The 22,320-nt window shown below is 35.8% G+C and overlaps 1 protein-coding gene across 1 annotated transcript; it reads left to right on the forward strand.

Annotated features, from left to right (window-relative positions):
- The first annotated feature begins 21,148 nt into the window (after positions 1 to 21,148).
- On the forward strand, positions 21,149 to 21,670 carry LOC149182463 (uncharacterized). The gene has a single exon (XM_089414565.1). The coding sequence runs from the start codon at positions 21,149 to 21,151 to the stop codon at positions 21,668 to 21,670; it is 522 nt and encodes a 173-aa protein (XP_089270691.1).
- The last annotated feature ends 650 nt before the right edge of the window (positions 21,671 to 22,320 follow it).

Genomic DNA, 22,320 nt, shown 5'->3' on the forward strand with positions numbered 1-22,320 from the left:
TACAGATACATAGTTATATACAATAATGTTGCAAATAATATTACAAGATAGTTGGGATTTATTTGAAGAGATTTCCTTGTCACAAGTGTCAGCTGAGATAATGCAATTATAATTATTACTACCATCTACTTGTGGGAGAGAAAGAGGTTCAGGACCATGAACATGATTGGAAACTTGATCATCATAGGAATCATAAATTGGGATGGATCCATGGACATTGAAGTCACTAAAATGATTAGATGTTTGAAAATGAGAATTTATTGGAACAATTTCTGATGTGGTGTTTTTCTCATTTTCAAGTGTGCATCAACTTGAGAAACTAAGAATATGAGAACTTGACATAACCATCACTGAAGGGTGAAGTGCCTCAGTATTCTCAATTCGTGAGTCATCATCATCAATGACTTCACATTTAACATTATCATATTCTTCATTTTCATTAGATACACTAGAACAAGAAGAATGATTGAATTCAACAGTATGGGAATTTTTAGGTTGGTTGAAAATATGATCATTTACAAATTCTTTTTCTTGATCAATAATTGGTAATTCATTATTTGTTGGATATATTGCAGCCCCTCTATTTTCTAAAATAACATTGGTGCAAAGCAGAATTGTTAAATAATTAGAAAATGAATTACTATCATTAAAAATATCAGGGTCGATGGAGAATGACTAGTTGAAGAAATGTACTTGAAAATTTCTTTGCCAACAGAAATCTGCTCATTTTCCATAGTGCAAATTTCAGATACTTCATTATATATTTGGTTGACCTGACTTTCTTGAAGATTGATGCTCGATTTCCCTTCACTTTGTGATTGATCATCAATTTCAACGTGAGAAGATTCAAGATTATTTGCCGCAAAAACTTATTATTGGATTTTTCAATTTTCATTTTTGCTTGTTGTTCGCTACATGTTGATTTTGTTACTAGTTGATCTTCTTCTTTAGCAAAAATAAAAAGATTTCGAGCAACATAACTATTTTGATTTATAGTTCTAAGATCAACATTATTTATTTCAGTAACATTTATTTCCTCTTGAAATTGATCATTGGCAGGCTTTGCATTTTTTATTTGAAGATGATCAACATTGCTATTTTGAGCAATTGATTTTTCAATAATAGTGAATATGCTTTAAAATGGTATATCTTCCAGTTCCTCGCAATAGTTACAAATACAAGGAAGAGAGATTAAATGTTTAAACCATCTTATTAACTGAAGCTGTAAACAAATTAATCTAAATCTAATAAGGAAATCATCTAAAAACTCACTTTCAAATCTACGAAGTGTTTCAAGTTGATCACAAACCTTGTCATAATCATAGTCCTGAAAAGCATGAAGAAATATTTGTGTAAACTCATCCTAATTATGTACAGAGGAAACTGGTAATGATCGACGCTAGTCTCCACCTTGGTTTGCCAAAGTAATAGTGGATATCTTTATTGAGAAGTGCATAAATAAAGTCTCAATCTGACTTTGCCTTATTGAGAAAATTCGAATTTCCACATCAGCAAACAACTTGGATGCAGTTAACTTGTGTGATATGGCACTTGTCACTCAGTTAACTTAGTAAATTTGAGTTAGAAGGCTTGGAGTTCAGTTAAGCATGTGTGATTGCTAAATTGTAGTAATCTAGTTCAGTTATATCAAGTTGTGTTCAATTAAACTAGTTCTAATAGTTGGAGGAACTAGTGGAAGGTCAGTTGTGCAATGGGACAATATTGTAACTTGGTGATCATCTAGTTAATTGATCAATGAGCTTAAAATAACTAGTGCATGCAGAGAATTTGAGTTCCTAGTTGTGGCAAAGGATCCCATGCAGTGTAACAAGCAATTGTAAACTAGTTTGAGTGTACAAGTGTTGCAAGCAGTCAGATGCTCAAACCTTGGGAATTGCACAATCATTTGGAGGAAAATTCTTAAAAAAATAGGGGTTAATTCTCTAAGAATTATGCAAGGAAATAGGGGCTCAAGCAAAGGCAAAAATTGACTAAGTCTGGGTCAAAGCTTCTCATTGAGCAGAGAGATAGGTTATTCACTTGTAGGTTGTGCTCAATGTGGGCAAGCAATTGTAATACATCTCTATTCATCTGATTAATGCAAAGAGGCTTGATCATTTTTCCCATTTAGGTTCCCCTAGAAAAAATATTGTGAATGTATTATTTCTTATTGCATGTTTGAGATTGTTGTTTTAAATTGTGAATTGAATTTCGTAGAGCAGTAGATTAGAATTGTGTCTCTTGATTTAGATTAAAATTTCTTGAGCAGTTGCAATTCTATCACCATATTTTCTACAATATTACAAATCACACTTTTATAAATATTAAAATTATTACAATTTTAAAATAAATTGAGTAACATGATCAAAAGCATAAACATTTCCCTTACCATTAAACTTTGTTTTCGACAAGAGCTTTACTACCTTTCTTGCTGTGGTGGCAAGTGGAAGTACAATGAAACAACTCCAAATAAGAAGTTTAGAATGAACCATTATAAATATATAAAACTTTAAAATAGAAAAATTCCAAAAGACAACTTATTGTAGCCCTCCTTCTAGCGCAAACAATGTTGATGGTCAAAAACCTCATCAACATTAGGGAGACCACCCGGATAAAGCCCCAACTTTGACTATTTTCCGTTTGGATTGGTGGTTCTGACAGGTTCTAATGGGTCCAGTTACCCCCTCACCCTCCCTGCTGACTTGTGATATATCTAATTATTTATCAACGAGAAGAGACAATTGGGCATTCCTTCTTTCCATGCACTTGCAAGAAAGCAACACTTAAGCTGAAACAAGGGCTCAACCAAGCCACACTAGAGTTTTCTCCTGCATAAGAGACTTCTAAAAAATGTAGTGAATCCTAAATCTATTTTTATTGGGAAGATTTAGATCCGGCCCCAATCGAGAGCAAGTTAATGAAGTTTGGACCAAGCTTGAATTTATAACAAAAATGAAGTCAATAAGCCAAGAAAATAGTTCCAAGACTTGCTACTAATTCAAGTAAGTATATACATTCAACTATCTGATGAATAGTCATAAGATCTTTGTTGCACATAAATCTAAATTCAAATAAAATGAATTCAAATTTAGAAGTACAACTGTATTAAGGAAATAGTTCTCATGATACGATTGTAATTAAAACAAATACAAACTTGATATTAGCTTGCTAAATAGTTAACATTAATGACAAGTATATATATTCACATTCATTATTCCACTTGATATCAATTAAATCCATCAAGAAAATGTAACTTTTCAACGATTAAATAAATATATAATTAAATAGAATTCACAGTAGTGCAAAATCCATAAATTAGACACTTAACTGGATCAAGAATAGAATCAAATCAAATTAAAATAAGGTTATCAATCATCCTTTAACCTTGAATATAGCGAACAAAAGTTGCATATCTAATCAAAGCTCTCTCAGTACATGAAATTCTCAGAAAATTTCATGTTAGCATAAAATTTTCAGAGCTATAATACATCTCTTTAAAAATAGCCCAAAATATATCTAATTCTCTACAAAATTGAGTCCCCTACAGTAGTGTAAAAAGCCCTATTTTTGGAGAGATTTCGAACCCCGGATCTCTTTCTCAAAATCTCTATTTATAATTTACAAAATGAAATCTAAAACTGGAGAGTTGTTGAAAGACAGTTTTGCTCCAATTTATAATTTACAAAATGAAATCTAAAACTGGAGAGTTGTTGAAAGACAGTTTTGCTCCAACAATTTTCCACTGTTTTTTTTCTTTACGCTGGTGCAATCCCATTGCTCCCAAAACGTTATGGCCCTGATCTTCCAACTTGCTTCTTGCCAACACCAATCAAAATTAAAATAAAACAATAATAATCTTGCACAATATAATTTAAAATACCAACTCTCCCAACAAATTCTCAAATCAAAATTAAATTTGATAAATTAAAATAAAAGATTTATGTTGTGATTATATTTAATGGAGATATTTTTTTTGGGGCAAAATTGATCATTAGAAACAAATTTGCAACATGCCTTTTTGGGCAAATCAAAATGTTTCAAAACGAATTCGAAAATTGGTTTTTTATTGCAATCTTGTAGCCTTCACTTGTGTTAATTTTCTGGAGTGTTTAATGACCAAATCAAGTCATGAAAGTGTAATCAAGTTATGAAACCACTTTCAGATCCTTCTCTACAAAATAAGCTTTTTAACGAGCTCTCATTTGCTCAATTTTGTTGAGTAAAAATCAATATATGACCCTTCAAAATCTTAACTCAAAAATTAATAACTCACTAAAAACCATAATTGTCTAAAGCATTTTTAACAAAATTAAAAATATTTAAAAAATAAATAAAAAACTATAATAAACAATTTAATTACAAATAAAACAAAAAATAATAATAAATAAAAAGCATATAATAAAATATTATATATAAAAAAAATAAAAAAGTGTTGAGGTTGATGTGGAGGAGGAAGTTAATATCAAGGGAAAGTGGGTGGAGACCCGTGAGTGGAGTGCAGGCCCTCCCTCTCTTCAAGGTTTTTTTGATCTACATGTATATAATAAGATTTTTGTGCTCCTCCCACTTTATTATTAATATGTTGTAATGTATACGTTCCCGGGCCTATAAACCTGAGAAGCCATGAAGAATGCACAATCTTAAATGTATAGAGAAAAGCATTAAGGAAGAATATTCTTTTGCTTTTTTATTATTAAATTATATATATAATTTTTAATATATTTATAATATATATACAAATTCTTGAATTTGGTGGTTTTAAAATAAATATTAAATAAGTAAATAAAAATAAATTGATAGTTAGTTTAGTTAATAAAGATTAATTAAATAATTAAAAATTGATATATTAATTAGTATAATTAATTAAATAGTTTTATTTATTTATTTTAACCTAAATTAAATTTACAAAATAAAAGTAAAATATATTTTTACATATTTAAATTTTAGGGGGTGAAATTTGATGAACCGTTGGAAATTTGGAGATAAAATGTACTTAATAAAGCAATCAAAATGAAAATCCAAAAAAAATAAAAATCTCATAAAATTAACAAAATTAAAACATTAAAAATATGATAAGACCAAAATTTACATAAAAAATCCCTATAATAAATTTAAAAAATTGTTAGAGTATTATAACCCAACAAATTCTAAACAATGTGTTCTAAACAATGTGTTTTCACCATAGTTATTTTCTGGTTACAATATTGAAAATTTTCTTTAGAAAAATATATTTATGAGTGATTTCAAGATCAAAAGTTTCAAAAAAAAAAAAAAAAATTATGAGTGATTTCAAGATCAAAAGTTTCAAAAAAAAAATAATTTATGAGTGATTTCAAGATCACCACTACCACTTCATTTATAAGTGGATATGGATTGCCGTATTATTATGTCAACAGATCGTACGAGAAGGGACCATACCAATACATGATTGTAGAAGGGTCAATTTAAAATATTCAATCAGATACACAAATATTTCCCATCTTTTAAATTTTTACTCTATGATTTTCCTTGTTAGATACAATCTTAAACATATATTCTCAACTTTATCTAGTTTGATGTTTTGTTTAAATACATTACAAACCTAACTCGCATTAGCTTAGTTTTATTTTTCTTTATTAGCATTTAGAAAATTTTGTTTGTTATTTGTTAACCCATCATTTTTTTAAGGGTTAGTTCTAGGATAATTAACATTAAATAATTCTTTTTTTTCAATTTACTTTTAAATATGCTAGATTTAAAAAAAATTTAAAATAATATAAAAATAAAAATATATAAAAAATAAAAATAATGAAATAATAAATAATAATAAAACGATGTTAAAAAATGGAAACAAATCTATGGCGACAGCGTAATTGTGTTATGCAATAATATGAAGAAGAATAAATTATTTTAAAGTTCATGAGGCTAAAGATAGTTTGTGGGACATATTTCTTCTCTATCTGACTCTTGTATTTGATCATTTTTCTATGAAGTCTCACAATCTCCAGCTTCTTGACAAACCCCTCGCTGAATAGATTATCCCAAGAGCTAACTGTGAGAATATCTACATAACTTTTCTTGTTGTCTTTGAAGGCCTCACATTCTAAAATGAAATGCTTTTTTGTTTCCACTTTTCTGGAAGAGCAAAAAATACATACTCTTTCCCCCCACATTTCTTTTGGCCTTTTCTAGCACCTTGTTTCACAACAAAGTTTATGAGAATTAGTCTTTAGTTGAGCAATAAGAATTATGGCTCTCCAAGAAATATTAGCCCCTATGTACATTTTTTTTATGACGATGAGTGGGATTAAACTCTTCAATATAGTATTTTTTCTTTCTCCCTAGCTCCTTCTCCCAAGTAAGTTTGTGGAACTTATGTATAACAAAAGCTTTTATCTCTTTAATGTTTTTGGGACACTCTCAAACAAATACCCCTTTACTAAACAATTTGTTATTTTGCCACATCCAAGTCTTCTTTCTTTTGCACAATATGTCATTAAACACAAACTTGGGCCATCTGCCCTCTTCCATTTGCTCAATTTTTTTTGAATGCCTTATGACTCGCACCATAGCAATTGCTTCAATAGGAGCAATCCATGTTTCACTTAACAAGATAGCATAAGGAACTGCACTTTTAATTTTGAATTTGTTTGTGATCAAACACTTTTAAATTTTCTCAATTTTTTTCCGCTACATGTCAGATGTACACTGGTTCACAGTTCATAACTGTAGAGAATCACCGGAATCACTAAAAGCCCAAAAAGAGTTAGAGTGGTTTTCCAGTCCCATAAATTTTCCTATCTACACCTATTTTGAAAAGCATAAAATGCTTTCCAACCCCCCAAAGTTCTTTTCTTTCTACATTCATCCCAGCTTAGATTTCTGTTGAAGTCAATTTTGAGGTATTTGTAATCCACAACTTCATCCAGAATGTTGCCTTCAAAGTAGAACTTATGCTGGTTATGTTTTCTTTTGTTAGAGAAAACCACTACTTTCGTTTGCTAATATTGACTTGCATCATCACCCTTCTACAAAAATGCTCAAGGGAAAGTGAGTGCTCTTGCAAACTAAGAGTAGATTTAGCAATCAGAATAAGGTCATATGCGCACAAAAGAAGTCTTATAACAAACTTGCCCAAATGGATATCGTCACCCCGTGTGAATTTAACCAGTTTTCATGCTTGTTGATATACCAACCTTGATCCATCTTAACCCTGGATCTATCAAACGCCGAGAGGGATCAAATCTCTCAAGGTGTAAACCTCTTTTTTTAGTGCAAAACTTGAGGAAATGTTTGCACTTCGAGGTATTTGATCCCTCTCGATGCTTGATAGATTCGGGGTTAAGATGGATCTAGGCTGGTTATATAATGCTATATAATACCTATATTTGTATCTATGTGTCTCTTTCTTATTCCTTCTCTCTATCTCACCCCCCAAACACACACACACTCTCTCTACATATCTATCTATCTCTCTCTCCCCCCTCTTCCTCTTCTTCTCTCTCTCTCTTCTTGTCTCCATCTCTCTCCCCCCTCTTCTTATTCATCTCTCTCTCCTCTTTCTCTTCCCTCCCACTCTCCTCTCTCCCTCACTCTCTCTCCATCTCTCCCTTGTCACTCCCTCTCTCTATCTCCACCTTTATCCCTCTATGTTTTTCTTCTTTCCTCCCTCTCTCTCCCCCTCCAACTCTATCTCTCTCCCTCTCCTCTCTTTTTCTCATCTCTTTGGAATCCCCTCTCTTTGTTTCTCTCCAAGCTCCTTTTGTCTCTTCCCCTCTCTTGCCTCCAACTCTGTCACTATCTCCATCCCTCTCTCATTCTCTTTATCCCCTCCATCTATGTGTCTCCCTCTCTCTCTCTCTTCCCCTTCTCTCCCCGTCTCTCGCCTCTTTTCTTCTCTCTCCACCTCTATCTCTCTATGTCTTTGTTCTTTCCTCCCACTCTCACCCTGCTCCAAATCCATATATCTCTCTCCCCTCGTCTCTCTTTTCCTTCCTCTCTCTCTCTCCATCTTTCACCTCTTTCTCTCCCCTCCTCTCTCTCTTCCTTCCTCTCTTTCCCTCTTTCTATCACCTCCCTATCTCTCTCTCCACCATTCAACTCTGTCACTATCTACTCCCCTCTGTCTCCCTCTCTCTCTTAAATTTGATCCCATTGTATTGTGTTTAAGAAAGTATATAAATTACAAAAACTCAACCAGTTGTAAAATATTAAACCTATATTTTGGATCAATCATGTCAAAGAAAATACAATAAATTAAAAAATTAAAAAAGCATGTACGATCTTTCCTCTATTATTGTTAGTCACTATGTTTTCTCTAATTGCTTGGATCCTTAGTTAAGATGGACTTATGCTAGTTCTTAATAATATTATTTATATTATATAAATTTCACTTCTTTTTATATAAAAGTATTCTCATTTTTAATTTTATTAAAAAGCTTCATTTAATTTCTATGAAAATATTTTTAGGAGGGTTTAGATATATCTCAAAAGTAATTATATTTTTTTTCCATTTATATTTAATTTAAAATATTATAATATTAAATTAAAATAAAATATTTTGATTGTTAAATAAGTTATGGTTTTTGGACATGTGGTATTGGGAAGCCATGGTATTATAACAAAGCCTATTTACAAGTTAAAAATATCTATGGTAAAGTGGGGGTGAATATCCATGGTAAAGAAACCTGTTATATTGTTATAAAATATTTTGATTATGAAATAAGTTATGATTTTTGGGCATGTGGTATTGAGAAATCATGGTATTGGCCCATGGTACTGTAAAAAATTCTATTCACTAGTAAATAACAAAATAAAAATATAACAAATTGAATTTTATTATTTTTATTACTTTAAATTTATATTATTAATTGAGCCAACGGTTTAAATGTTTACACCCATCCCCGAGACTAGGGTTCATATTACTTTTAAATTTTTATTTATTATTTTTAACTTTTTGTTTATTACTTTTAACTTTTTATTAGTTGAGCCAACGTTTAAATGTTTACACTCATTCCCCCTATCAATTTTAACTTTTAATTATTACATACTTACGTTACACCTACACATCTACCCTATATGGGTTGTAGAGCACCTCACGGCCCAATAAACCAAATAAGGTAGGAGACAATGGGCAACCTTACTTGACCCCGACCATATTGCTTCTAAAACTTTCAAAAATGTTTGTTGAAGTTCTAATTTTGAATTTCACCTCTTCATACAACCTATGCACAGTTGCTCTCAAATGCTTGGGAACTCCAAGTTCCTCCATTCTATGGCAAAACTTATGCCTAGGAACCATGTCAAAGGCTTTTATGATATCAACAAAGCAACAAAAGGCTTCTTCCTTTTTCTCCCTAACTTTTTCAATGATGTGCCTTAAAGTTATACCTTGACCAACTGTGGAATGTTTAGGTCTAAAACTTGCTTTCCCTTTAGCACATTTATCTCTTTCTTCTGCCCACTTGCTGATTTTATTTTCTAACATGCTTCCAAATAACTTTGCAAACAAGGGGTTTATCATTATGGTCCTATAATTGGAGGGATTATTGACATCACCACTCTTGAAAAGAGGTATTGCCAGACTAGTTGTCCAATCTGTGGGGAACCCCTGTTGTATGATGTTATTGAAAATTTTTGTAATGTGAGGTGCAAGAATTTTTAAGCCCCACTTTAGATACTCTGCTTGGAGTTCAGTTAAGTCTTTTGCTTTTCCAACACCCAACTTCTTGATACCCATCTCTACCTCTTGCACGTGAATAGTTATGTATCAATGTTGACTAATGGAGGAGGGTCAACCTTGGGATCCTGCTCATAAAGTTGTCTTGCATAGTCAAATCATTTAGAAGTTGTAACATTGTTTTCAGTTTGCATCTTTCTTGGTTGGAGTTCCTTCCAAAATAATTTGGGGTTGTTTTTCCCAGAAAGATTAGTTCTTCACTCCTCGAAACCATGAAATCAACCTTTTTCTTTCTTAATCTCTGCTTGTAAGCTTTGAGCTTTATGTTATCCTTGTTTGACTCTTTCCACATTCTCCTTGCCTTTTTGCATTCCTCGTCAAACCAAACATTAACAGGAAAACAATTTGTTTCAGACTTCTTAATTTTTGCTCTTTTGCACTCTGCAAGTGCGCTTTAAATTACATGTGTTAATGCGTGACTATGAACATCATGAAATGGGATTTTCTCCTTCTCGAAGAGCCTCTCTAGCATTATTTGAAAGTATTACAATTTTCTAGAGTTAAAAGAATTCTGCCCTTTGGGAGATTTTGTTGAACACACTGAGTTTTTGACCCTCACTGTTTCTTTCCGGTCCAAGAGAAACTTAAATAAATTGGCTTGTGATATGATTTTAAGTCGCAAAGTTGATCTCCAATCAAAACTTTCTCCATTTTCTCACACAAACCATGCGAGCAAATTACATAATATATTACACTTGCTCCATTGTAAGTATCGCAAGTGAAATTACCGGACTTTTCCCATCTAGTCAAACCATTACAAATGACTAAATCAAAAGTCTCAAAAAGAGTAAGCAATTGTTCACCAAAGAGATTGCAGTGCTTGTCCTCTGAAATTCTTTCCTACTGATGATTACTCTCTTCTGTAAACCAAATAAGATCGCAATGTTTTTTTTCTGGATAAAGGCTGATCTATTGTATTAAGAAAAAGAGAAAATATTTACAAAGAGGCCGAGGCCTCTGAAGATGCAGAGGAGCATCCTCTATCAGAGAAGACTACAGGTGCTCAAGGCAACCTGGATTACATATATGGAGAAAGTAGCAGAGAGCATATCCGACCATACATAAACGACCATACAAAAGGGCAGCATTTGATTTGAGAAGTTTGCCTTTCCAGTGTGGCTTGCTGCAGAGACCAACGTACTAAACTGTGGTGTGAAGTCCATATTCTTCAAAAGACTGGGAGTGCTGAGATTTCTTGAGAGCTCCCTACTATTAAACCGACGACTGGACCCTTCTATACCAGAATGAGTCCCCTCAAAATTCCAAAACATTTTCATTAAACAACAGAGAAAGCATGAACTAAGCCTTTGATGGCTCACCTTGATCAATTCCTGATTTGTATATTTCCTCATTCGGCTCCAGATTGCCGGAATAAGCAGGAAGCTGAGGTGAACCAAGAGCCGGAAACTGAGACAAACCTTGAGTTGGTTGCTGAGGCGCTCTCAGTCCCGGAGGAGGCTCCATCACAGTGATATCAACAGCAAATTCATTTTCAGTATTGTCCTTCATTGCCTGTGCCCGAGCAGGGTTCAATTGTTCCAGCTCCCCATGACTGGACGAGTCGTCCTCTTCCTCAGTTGCAAGGACAGTGATAAGCAGTGAGAGACGGGTCTGATTTCTCCGGCAGCGAAAGGTGCAGCGAGAAGTGTGGACTTGACTGTCCAACTGGTCGGACTCTTCAGAGGGAGAGGATTGAGGCTCCAACATGGCCACTGGCTGAATTGCCTGGGCCTCTTGCCTTCCACGAATACCCCAAACCCCTCCACGTCTTGGGATTCCCCTTTGTCGTGGCGCCATTGTCCCTGGAGAGCACACTTTGCAAGCAAAAAACAGTGAAAAAGCAGGACTGTAATTATCTAGCCGGTTCTCCTTAATAGCACTTACCCAATTCTGGTGCCTCACTGAGCGTTCCTCCAGCGGAAGCGTAGAACACACAGTTGAAACAGAGTGCCCAGAACACGCGAATGGAACAGAGGTTAGGCTATGGCCTTTCCCCCTTCCGCCGGTATTCGTCTTACTCTTACATCCAAACCACTGAACATAACTATGTCTCGAATCACTGGACTGATTCATATACCTCATTTTATAGGACCTGGAACTGAACTGTATGGCGGCAATGGAGCCAAGACTCCATAGAACTGCGTACAAGGCAATCAATTCGCCTCGCTTGAGGCCACCCCCCTTCTGCATGGCCATCTTTTCCACCGCTATCTGCGTTAATGTTTGGCAGGGGCTAGTTAATGTAGCGTCCGGCCAGACGGTCTTATAACTACAGCTGCCCTTCATTGCATGTACTCATGCGTATACAAGTGTCACCCGCATCCGGGTAAATAAGATCGCAATGTTATTTACAACAAAGAATGTTAATTTGCTTACTTGCAGTCTTAACATTGAAATCACCCACTACAAAGACTTCACCTAACTAAAAATATATTGCAATATCTATTTTCAAAACTGCAAAAAGATCTTTGTAATCAACCCCTCTCCTTTTATAAAATTTTTTGAAAATTATAAAAATCAAAATTTAAATCACATAAATGTTCTATGAATCGTGCCCTTGGGCCAATTAAGTCCACAACCCAATTCGACATCCAACCCTTGGAGAGACACTGCCTGGGTGGAACAACCCAAACCAAAACCCCGCGCTATAGAAACCAAGGCCGAATTATAGAAAATAAATCCCCACGGTGACTTCTCTCTCTGCATCATTTTTTTAAAAAGATTTTCAGTCCCATTTTTAAAACGACAGCTCATCTTCGCACCAGTTTTAACCCGCATTAACCAGTTGTCGATGTGAACCGTATTCAACCTGCACTCAATCTTCAGGCCTTGGTAGACCCGTCCGGTCCCTCGTTATCCTTTTCACATGGATGTTATCTTCACGCCATTTGAGAGGCCAAAAATATGCCAGGGTCTCAGCAAATTTGGATTTTTTCTGGTGTGCATTAAGCCTAGGGCTCATTTCTTTTACTCTACAAACCCTGGCTCAAGATGAAGCTGAGTGGTATCATTAAGGATAAGAGCTCCTTACAAAATTTTGGTATACATGTTCCACATTTAGGGTTCACCCACATATGCTCCTGAATAACATTTGGAATGAATGTTTTTTAATCAAATCATATTGACAATAACCTTGGCCCAAGACTAGTTTAAACTTTTAAGTCAAGTCTAGATATTTATCAATTGGTCTTGATAATGTAATTCAATAAATTTTGGGCATTAGGAGCATATAAATGTTTGATTTGACAAATTCTAGGTTTGATTCAAAACTTGTTCTAGTCATAATTGCATTCACTTAAGTGAGAAGAGATATTATAAATAGACTAATCACATTTTTCTTTGCGTTTTTAATATTATGGATGTAGTTGGCATCAATTTTTTTTTAATAGTAACATTTTATAAACTTCGTTGGAACATATGTTCATGATGTAGGTACACTTAAATGCTATCAGTGATATATTTAAGGTTTGTATTTAATTCAAATTTTAATTTTGTCTTTATTGTCCTTCATAAATGGCAATAATAGGATTACACCGCATTTTTGGAATAAATCATGACAAATGGTATTTCATGATAGATCATCATTCACGATTAACAAATACTTGAATGATTTCTAAGTTTAGCATTATGTTTTAGATGCAAGCATTCATTGAGCAAGCACACATTCAAATGGAAAGATACAAACAATAGATTTTTTTCCCTTCTCATCTCAATGACATTTCGTGAAAAATCACCATGGTATATGCATGAATAATTAACAAAATTGGTGTACAATCTCGCATGATCTTTCATTGGAAATATTATGATGCAATGATACAATACTCTCTTGATAGTATTTTTCACATGGTTGAATAATGCTTAACATGGTCAACAAAATGGGTATACAATTTCACATGATGATTGGCATGGTATGATTCATGATGATGTACATATGGAATCTTGCAATTAAATGAAGACAATAATTGTTGGCATTGTGCTTGTCATTCACTTGTATAAGCATCAATTTTTATATTGAACACGCAACAAATTTATGCGATCACATCACTTGGACATTGAAACCTTTTTGAGCAAGAAACCCCCTTAAAGATTTAGGTTAGAGACGGTTTCAATGTCTATAAATAACATCAGGATTTATCGTTAGGCAAGTAAAACCGCAATTTGGGAATCATAAACACGGGGATTGATGGGCTAACTTGGAATATGTCACTTTTGTAGAAATTGTTTTGCTATTGCTAATGAATTCGAACTAAAAACAAGAGACACAAATTTCTTCTACTATTCTGCGGAAAGGAAAACAAACAATAGAAACACATGCAATAACATGCAACCATCAAAACACAAGGAACACAATGATTTTACAGGGGAACCCAATTGGAAAAATCCCCTCTGTTGCTTTGCATTAATTCAGATGAGAATATGGATCAATTACAATGACTGCTTCACACATGAAGCACACCCTGCACTACAATTTTGATCTCCTACTCACTAACCTGCTCTGACCAACACTTAGCCAAAATAGGCCTCAACCTTCCTCCTATTTCCTTGTGCAAATCCTAAAGGAATTGATCACCTGCTCAATGCAAAACTCTGTACACTCAACTAGTATACAATTGATAATTACAATGTGCATTTTCCTCCACTCCAACTAGGCAATTCGAATTCCATGCATGATTGAGACTATTTTTAGTAAATTGATCAATTAATTGAGAGATCAATGAGTTAACAACTATTATAACTACTCAAATGAAGTCCTACAGACTCTACTAATGACTAGAGCTTAGATAATTGAGTTTAACTAACAATAACTCCACTAGATTTCTAGATTTTAGCAATCAACCTATGCACAATTCTACTTCTAGCCAACATACTCAAATTTACTGATTTAACTAGGAGACAAGGCCATGTCACTCCAACTAACTCCAATCTAAGTCATCCCACTGATGTGGAAAATCAAATTTCTCCATTTGACTAAGGCACAAGTCAAATGAAGCCTTTCTTGCTACAATTTAACACCCCCTCTTAACAAGAAAAGGGTTTTACATCACCCTTATCCTACACTTGTGGAACTCGAATTTGCCTCTTGACAATGCCTTTGTCAAAATATTTGCATCCTGCTCCTTTGTGGGAATGTACTACAACATCATGATTCTCCTCTGCACATAATCTCTCAAGTGATGGTACCTAATATCAATGTGCTTGGACCTGTCATGAAATACTAGATTTTCAGAGAGTTTGATACAACTCTAATTATCATAGTAAATCATAGTAGGATCCATCTCCTGACTGAAGAGACCAACAAGAATTTTCCTCATCCAAATGGCCTCGCATGTTGCTTGACTAACAACCATATACTCGGCCTCTGCTGAGCTGAGTGCTACAAATCTTTGTTTCCTACTATACCAGGAAATAGTTGTTGACCCAACACTGAAGATAGCTCCCGAAGTGCTCTTCTTGTCTGATGGACTCCCTGCCCAATCTGCATCAATGAAGCCTTGGAGCTTCACACCATTAGTCCTCTTGTACCATAACCCAAAATTTGTTGTGCCTCTAAGGTATCTAAGCACATGTTTTATTGCTTTCTAGTGAAGCTTGGTAGGCTTCACCATAAATTAACTCAGTTGATTAACTACAAAACATATGTTGGGCCTTGTGTTCACCATATACATCAAGGACCCCACAAGATGTCTGTAGATGGTGGCATCTATTGCCTCTCCTATAGAATCATCCTCCTTCCTCCAGTTGGTAGCTAGAGGAGTTTCCATAGGCTTGCAGTCTTGCATATGGAATCTCTGAAGTATTTCAGAGGTATACTTCCCTTGACCCACAAACAACTCTCCATCTCCCTGCCACACCTCCAAACCAAGGAAGTAGTGCATCAAGCCCATGTCCTTCATCTCAAACTCTCCTGTAAGGTCCTCCTTACAAGACTGGATCAACTTTTCATCCCTTGTCAGTATCAAGTCATCTACATATAAGACTAAGATAAGCAATTTTCCATCTACCACAATGTAGTAGAGATTGGCATCTGCTTCACTCTTAGTGAAGCCAAGTCCATTGAGACATGAATCTATGTGAGTGTACCAAGCAAAGGGTGCTTGCTTGAGACCATAAAGGGCTCTCCTGAGTCTACACACATGTGTCTCCATGTCAAATGTCTCAAACCCCTCAGGATGCTCTATGTAAATCTTGTCCTCGACCACTCCATTGAGGAAGGCAGTCTTCACATCCATTTGGAGTATCTTTCCACTAGGGAACATGTCTCCTCATAATCAAATTCCTCTACCTATGAGAAACCTTTGGCCACAAATTTGGCCTTGCACTTCTCAATATTGCCATCAGTTGAATGTTTCACTTTTTATATCCATCTAGAACCAACCATTTACTTGTTCTCTAGTCTTGGCACCACCTTCAATACATTGTTCTTCATGATGGATTCATACTCCACCACGACATCTACCCACACTGGTTGGGAAATTACCTCCTCAAATGAAGAAGGTTCAAAATCAATGAGTTCTGTCATGAGCGCCATATAACCAGTATATTTGTTTGGTGATCTCCTCTGCCCGCGCAAGCATGTAGGAGCTCCCACATGCTCTTGTGCATCCTGCACCAACCTGTCAGCCTATTTGTTTCTCTTCCTCCCCTCTCTGGAAGATTCTGGTTGAGTGGGTGCCTCCACTCAGCCTACTTTCTGCTCCTCCACATGTGGTTGCTTCACAACATCTCGAGGCTCTGACTGAGGCTCCTCCTTTGGTGGAATACTCAGCTCTTGCTCTAGAGAGCTTCTCATAGCCTTCTCCTCATCAAATCTGACATCTCTCCTCATCACTGTCATCCTGAGTGAGGGAAAATACACCCGATAGTTATGAGGTGTCTCTTTGTATCCTACAAAGGTCCCCATCTTAGTTGTAGGCTCCAACTTTTTCCTGCTATCCTTGGAGACATGACAATAGATTGTAGCTTCAAAAATTCGAAAATGGGAGACATTTGGTTGCCTCCCAGAGAAAGCCTCTTTGGGTGTGATTATGCCAAGTGTTTTGTGAGGACTTGAGTTCTACAAATAAGCTGTCATATTACAAGCTTTTTCCCACAAGGATAATGGAAATCCTCGATCATGCAACGTTGCTCTTGTGGCTCCTACAATGTTTCTATTTTTCCTCTCTACCACCCCATTTTGTTATGGGTTGTGTGGTCCAATTAGTTATCTTCTAATACCTTCCTTGGCACAAAATTCTTTGAAGGCATTAGACACAAATTCTCCTCCATTGTCACTTCTCAGGGATTTAATTTTTTGTCTAGTCTCATTTTCAACCAATGCTTTGAATTCAACAAATTTTGCAAACACTTCATCTTTCTTATTCATAAAATAGATCCAACACTTGCGGGAAAATTCATCTATGAAAATTACATAATACATGTGCTTTGCAACTGAGACTATAGAAAATGGTCCACACACATCTAAGTGGACTCACTCCAAGATGGCTCCAACTCTACTATCTCGACCTTGGAAGGAGGATTTCACATATTTTCCAAGGGTGCATCCCTTGCAAACATCATGTTGGTCAAGGGTGCATTTTGGAAGTCCTGTGGTGATCTGCTACATTATTTTCAAAGCTCCATGGTGTAGGTGACCCATGTGCCTATGCCAGAGTTCTCCAACATCTCGACTCTGAACATGTTTTACTTTGCTGCTCATTATAGCGCATGCAAACACTTCCAGCTTGAAGAGATTTTTCACTCTAACACCAAGATGGTTTACTTGTTAGTAGCAACATGCTTCAGAAAAGCTTTCCCTTTACTGAACACCACATCATATCCTCTGTCCTCCAATACAACTATAGAAATCAAAATTTTCTTCAGCCTAGGCACATACATTACATTTTCAGGTGAAGATGGGAGCTTGACTCCCTCTTAAAGGTGACAATACCAATCCCTTTGGTACTATACCTCCCATCATCTCCAAGTTCTATGTGTAATTGTAGGTCCTTCTCCTCTAGGTTGCTGAAGAACTCCTTGCTTCCTGTCAAATGAAATGAGGCATCGAAATCTAAGTACCATACATTGCCTCTTACAGTACATTCCATGCATGCAATGAGGGTGAAATCCACCTCCTACTGCTCTAGTGGGATTCTCCCAGGATTTCTTGTACAAATACTTGGTTGCATAGTGTCCATATTCATGGTAGTGAAAACATTTAATTTGGTTGCGGTCCTTCTTCTTGCCAAGGTTCTAGCTGGATTTTTCCTTGCCTTGGACCTTCTTTCCATTGGCCTTCTTTCCTTTGCCTGCCAAGGAAAAATTTTCTTCCTCCTCAGCTCTGGATGTGACACCATCTTGTGTTTCTTCTTATCTCCTCCTGCACCAAATCAGACCAAAATCTCTCTCAATCTGGTAGCTTGTCTCTTCCATTAACTGAATCATGATATTTGTGCCAGGATTTCGAAAGGCCAAGGAGTGCTAAGCTCACAAGTTCAGATGATGGCACATTTTCTCCTACTCCTCCAAGTTCATCTCGAACCTAAGTGAATCTAGATAGGTATTGAGGAATGGTTTCATTTTTCTACATTCAAATGCTCCTAAGTTTATCTCTCAATGCCAATTTCCTAGCATCATTGTTGCTCTAGAATAGATCTGTGAGAGTTTTCCACATTGCAAAAGGAGTCTCCTTTCCATGCAAGTTCGAAACCACATGATCTCTAACACCCTCCAGAATAATCCTCCTAGATTTTTTTGTCTTTCTTCCACTAAGCAAGTGCTTGTGCATTTGATGTTGTTGGTTTTGGAATATCAATTTGTGTGTATTCCCATACTCCATTGTCATCCAGGACAACTTCCATCATGTCTTTCCAAGCACAAAAATTCGAGGTGCCCTCCAATGCATACTCAAGCCTCAATCCATTGAAAGACATTTTTCTTGCACTGAAGAGAACTTGCACCAAAAACTCTGTAAATCGAATTTCTCTGAGAGAAGATCTAGAACAAGGTTTCTGTGTAGTCTTTCGTATCTCTAGTACCATGTAGAAATGGAAAGAAATTTTCTATTGCTAATGAATTCGAACTAAAAACAAGAGACAATTTCTTTTCTACTATTCCATGGAAAGGAAAACGCACGATATAAACACATGAAATAACATGCAACCATCAAAACACAAGGAACACAATGATTTTACAAGGGAACCCAACTGGGAAAAACCCCTCCACTGCTTTGCATTAATTCAGATGAGAATATGGATCAATTATAATGACTACTTCACACATGAAGCACACCCTACACTACAATTTTGATCTCCTGTTCACCAAACTAATTAGGCCTCAATCGTCCTCCTATTTCCTTGCGCAATCCTTGAGGAAATTAGCCCCTAAAAAATAGAAGAATTCCCTATTTCCTTGCGTAAATCCTGAAGGGATTGATCACCTGTGCAATGCAAAACTTTGTACACTCAACTAGTATACAATTGACAATTACAATGTGTCTTTTCCTCCACTCCAACTAGGCAATTCGAATTCCATGCATGACTAAGACTATTTTTAGTAAATTGATTAGTTAACTGAGAGATTAGTGAGTTAACAACTGTTATAACTACTCAATTGAACTCCTATTGACTCTACTAATGACTAGAGCTCAGATAATTGAGTTTAACTAACAATAACTCCACTAGATTGCTAGATTTTAGCAATCAACCCATGCACAACTCTACTTCTAGCCTACAAACTCGAATTTACTGATTTAACTAGGAGACAAGGCCATGTCACTCCAACTAACTGCAATCCAAGTCATCATGTTGATGTAGAAAATTGAATTTCAACATTTGACTAAGGCACAAGTCAAATGAAGCCTTGTCTTGCTACAATTTAACAACTTCCCCTTGGGGCTGGAAACAACTAATAAGGTTATCCATCTAATAATCCCTAACATAAGGAGGTAACCTATTTACAAGACTTGATATATTTAGACACTTAAAAGTGAGTTGTGCGTAGTATTATTGTGCCCCCAACATTAGGCATTGTCCACTATGATGCATTTATGGTTATTGCCCCTAACTATTGAAGATTTCAGTTGATTTGGAGTAAGGTTTTGTCACACGGTATTGTCACAACAGTAGAAGCCTCTTGATACATGACCATTACTGCATTTAGCAACATACCAAAGGTCGTTTTGCACATTCCATAAAGTAGATATGACCTTGTTGATGCAGTGTTGCCCACCCAAAGTAGTGTTGGGGCTACATGATGATTCCACATGGTACTTAACACTCCGAGGTACCTCCAGATGTTGAAACATTGAACCTATAAAGCTTGGTGTTGGATTTGTAGATGATGTGTCCAGTTTACCCAAGACGCCCTCAAGCTAGCCTTGACAATGTTGTTGAAATTGGTAGCTCAGTATCTTCTTCTTCCATGTTTTGATATATTTCATGGGTTGGGGGGGGGGGGGGGGGGGGGGGGGGGTGCAGGGAGGGGCGGGCAAAGTTATGTCTTGAGTAAAGTGACTTTGTAATATAAAGTTTTTTTATATAATTAAAGTGAATTTTGTACTTTGTAATCATAAAAGTGATTTTTATAATTAATAACTTAAAAATGTTGTTATTGAAAATATTAAATAAAGTGTGTTTAATAAGTCATTAAATGTGAGCCCTAGATCTAATCTAATTTGGGCCATTAAAAAAATTTGTTAGGGAGGTTAGGGTTGAAGTCATTGGGAAAAATTACAAAAGGGTTTGCATGGAACACATTCCAAGGAAGGGAACGTGGTTATAGATCATTCTATACAATACAAATTAGAGCAGACCGTACCATTTTACAACCTATTTGTACATAGAAGGGGAGGACACAAAAATCAAGGGACTAATTGCAGGTTCGTTTTCCAAGGCATTTCTCTATTGTAACAATTTGTACCAAGTTGTATAGTATCAGTCAATATCTTGCATGATTTTCAAGGAAAATGGACAACATTTAATGTTGTTGTTAGAACCATACAGTTTGCATATTTGTGGACAACTTGTTGGCATAGTTTCCAAGGAGTGTTGTTGTGATTTTGTTTTGTTCAAAACAAAAATAAATTCTTTCTTCCTGGTTTTCCCTTATTGAGGTTTTGCCCTAGGCTTGGCCCTAAATTACTGTGTGTTGTCTATTATTAGTATTATTTCTGCTACAAGTGCTTAATGGCATGTATTTTTACTTATAAAAGTATTATTGAAATATTGAGTTAAATATTTTCACTGTTGAGATTTTATTGAAGTCAGAAATCAAAGGTCATTAAGTGTTTGACAAAAGTGCTAAGAGAAACTATTAGTATTTTTGTCCAGTTTTTCTTCATGGTATCAGAGCTGGGGCTCTGAAAGGATAGTGGACACATTATTTCTTGCTGAGATAGTAAGGGTGTAGAAGGGAAAATTGTTTGTTTGTTTTCTATTGAACAATTTGGAGAAGATGGCTTCCAGCATTAGATATGAGGACCGATTGGATGGGGTGTCCAACTATTTGCAATGGAAGGTCAGAATAGGTGTTGTTCTCAAGGAAAACAAACTATGGAGGTTTGTCAACATTGTTGTTCTTGTTCCCTCATCCGATCCTATTGCATTAGACATTCATGAAGTGAATGAGGCTAAAGCACAAAGGATCATTCTAGATGGAGTTAGATATCACCTTATCCCTCATTTGGATGAGAAGAAAACAACCAAAGAGATGTGGGATACTCTGAAGAATTTATATGAAGCAAAGAATGAAAATAGAAAGATGGCTCTCAAAGACAAGTTGCACAATGTGAAGATGGCCAAAGGAGAGAGTGTGGCCTCCTACCTTACCAGAATGACTCAGGTAAAGGATGAGTTAGCAGTTGTAGGGGAAGTCATCTCAGACTCAGAGTTGGTATGGATAGCCTTAAAAGGCTTCACCAAGGAGTGGGATACTTTCATCGATGGAATAGTGGCTCGAGAGAATCTTCCCAACTAGACAAGGTTGTGGGATGATTTCATTTAGGAAGAAAAAAGAAGAAATGCAAAGAAGAAGGGAAATAAGGGGTAAGTTAGTCTGATGGTAGTTTCAGTTGCAGTAAATGACTTTGCAGAGAAGTTCAAGGAGTTCTCCTTGGTGTCTCATCTTTCAAGAAGCAATGTCGTTGAGTGCAAGAACACTGGCATTTGCTTTGTCGATAGCAGTACATCGCACCACATGATAGGAACTAGAGCTATGTTCCTGAGCATGACTAGTATCAACTTAAAAACACATGTTATTCGTGGGGCTAGCACCACACATGCAATGAGGGGGGCCGGATATGTGAGGTTCCAATTGGAGTAAGGAGAACACCTAGAGGGTGACCATGTGTTGTGGGTACTAGAATAGCGAGCAAATCTTCTCTTTGTGGCAGCTTTGGAGGATGACAGATATGGTGTCCTATTTTGTAATGGATAGGTGGTGATTTATCCGGTGGGCGAGAGTAAGGATGCATCATGTGTTATTAGCATCTGTGTGGACAAGATGTACAAGTTGGCAGGTCATCTTGTGGAGGGCGAGTCCAGTTAGATCTCATGTTCAATGTTAGTACCAAAGTTAGTTGGAGGAGAGGATACTTCTAGCTCAGTTAAGAGATCGTCAAGGTTCAA

This window comes from Pinus tabuliformis, chromosome 3_2 (assembly GCF_031772625.1).
Source record: "Pinus tabuliformis cultivar Carrire ecotype Pingquan chromosome 3_2, CPIR1, whole genome shotgun sequence".
NCBI lineage: Eukaryota > Viridiplantae > Streptophyta > Pinopsida > Pinales > Pinaceae > Pinus > Pinus tabuliformis.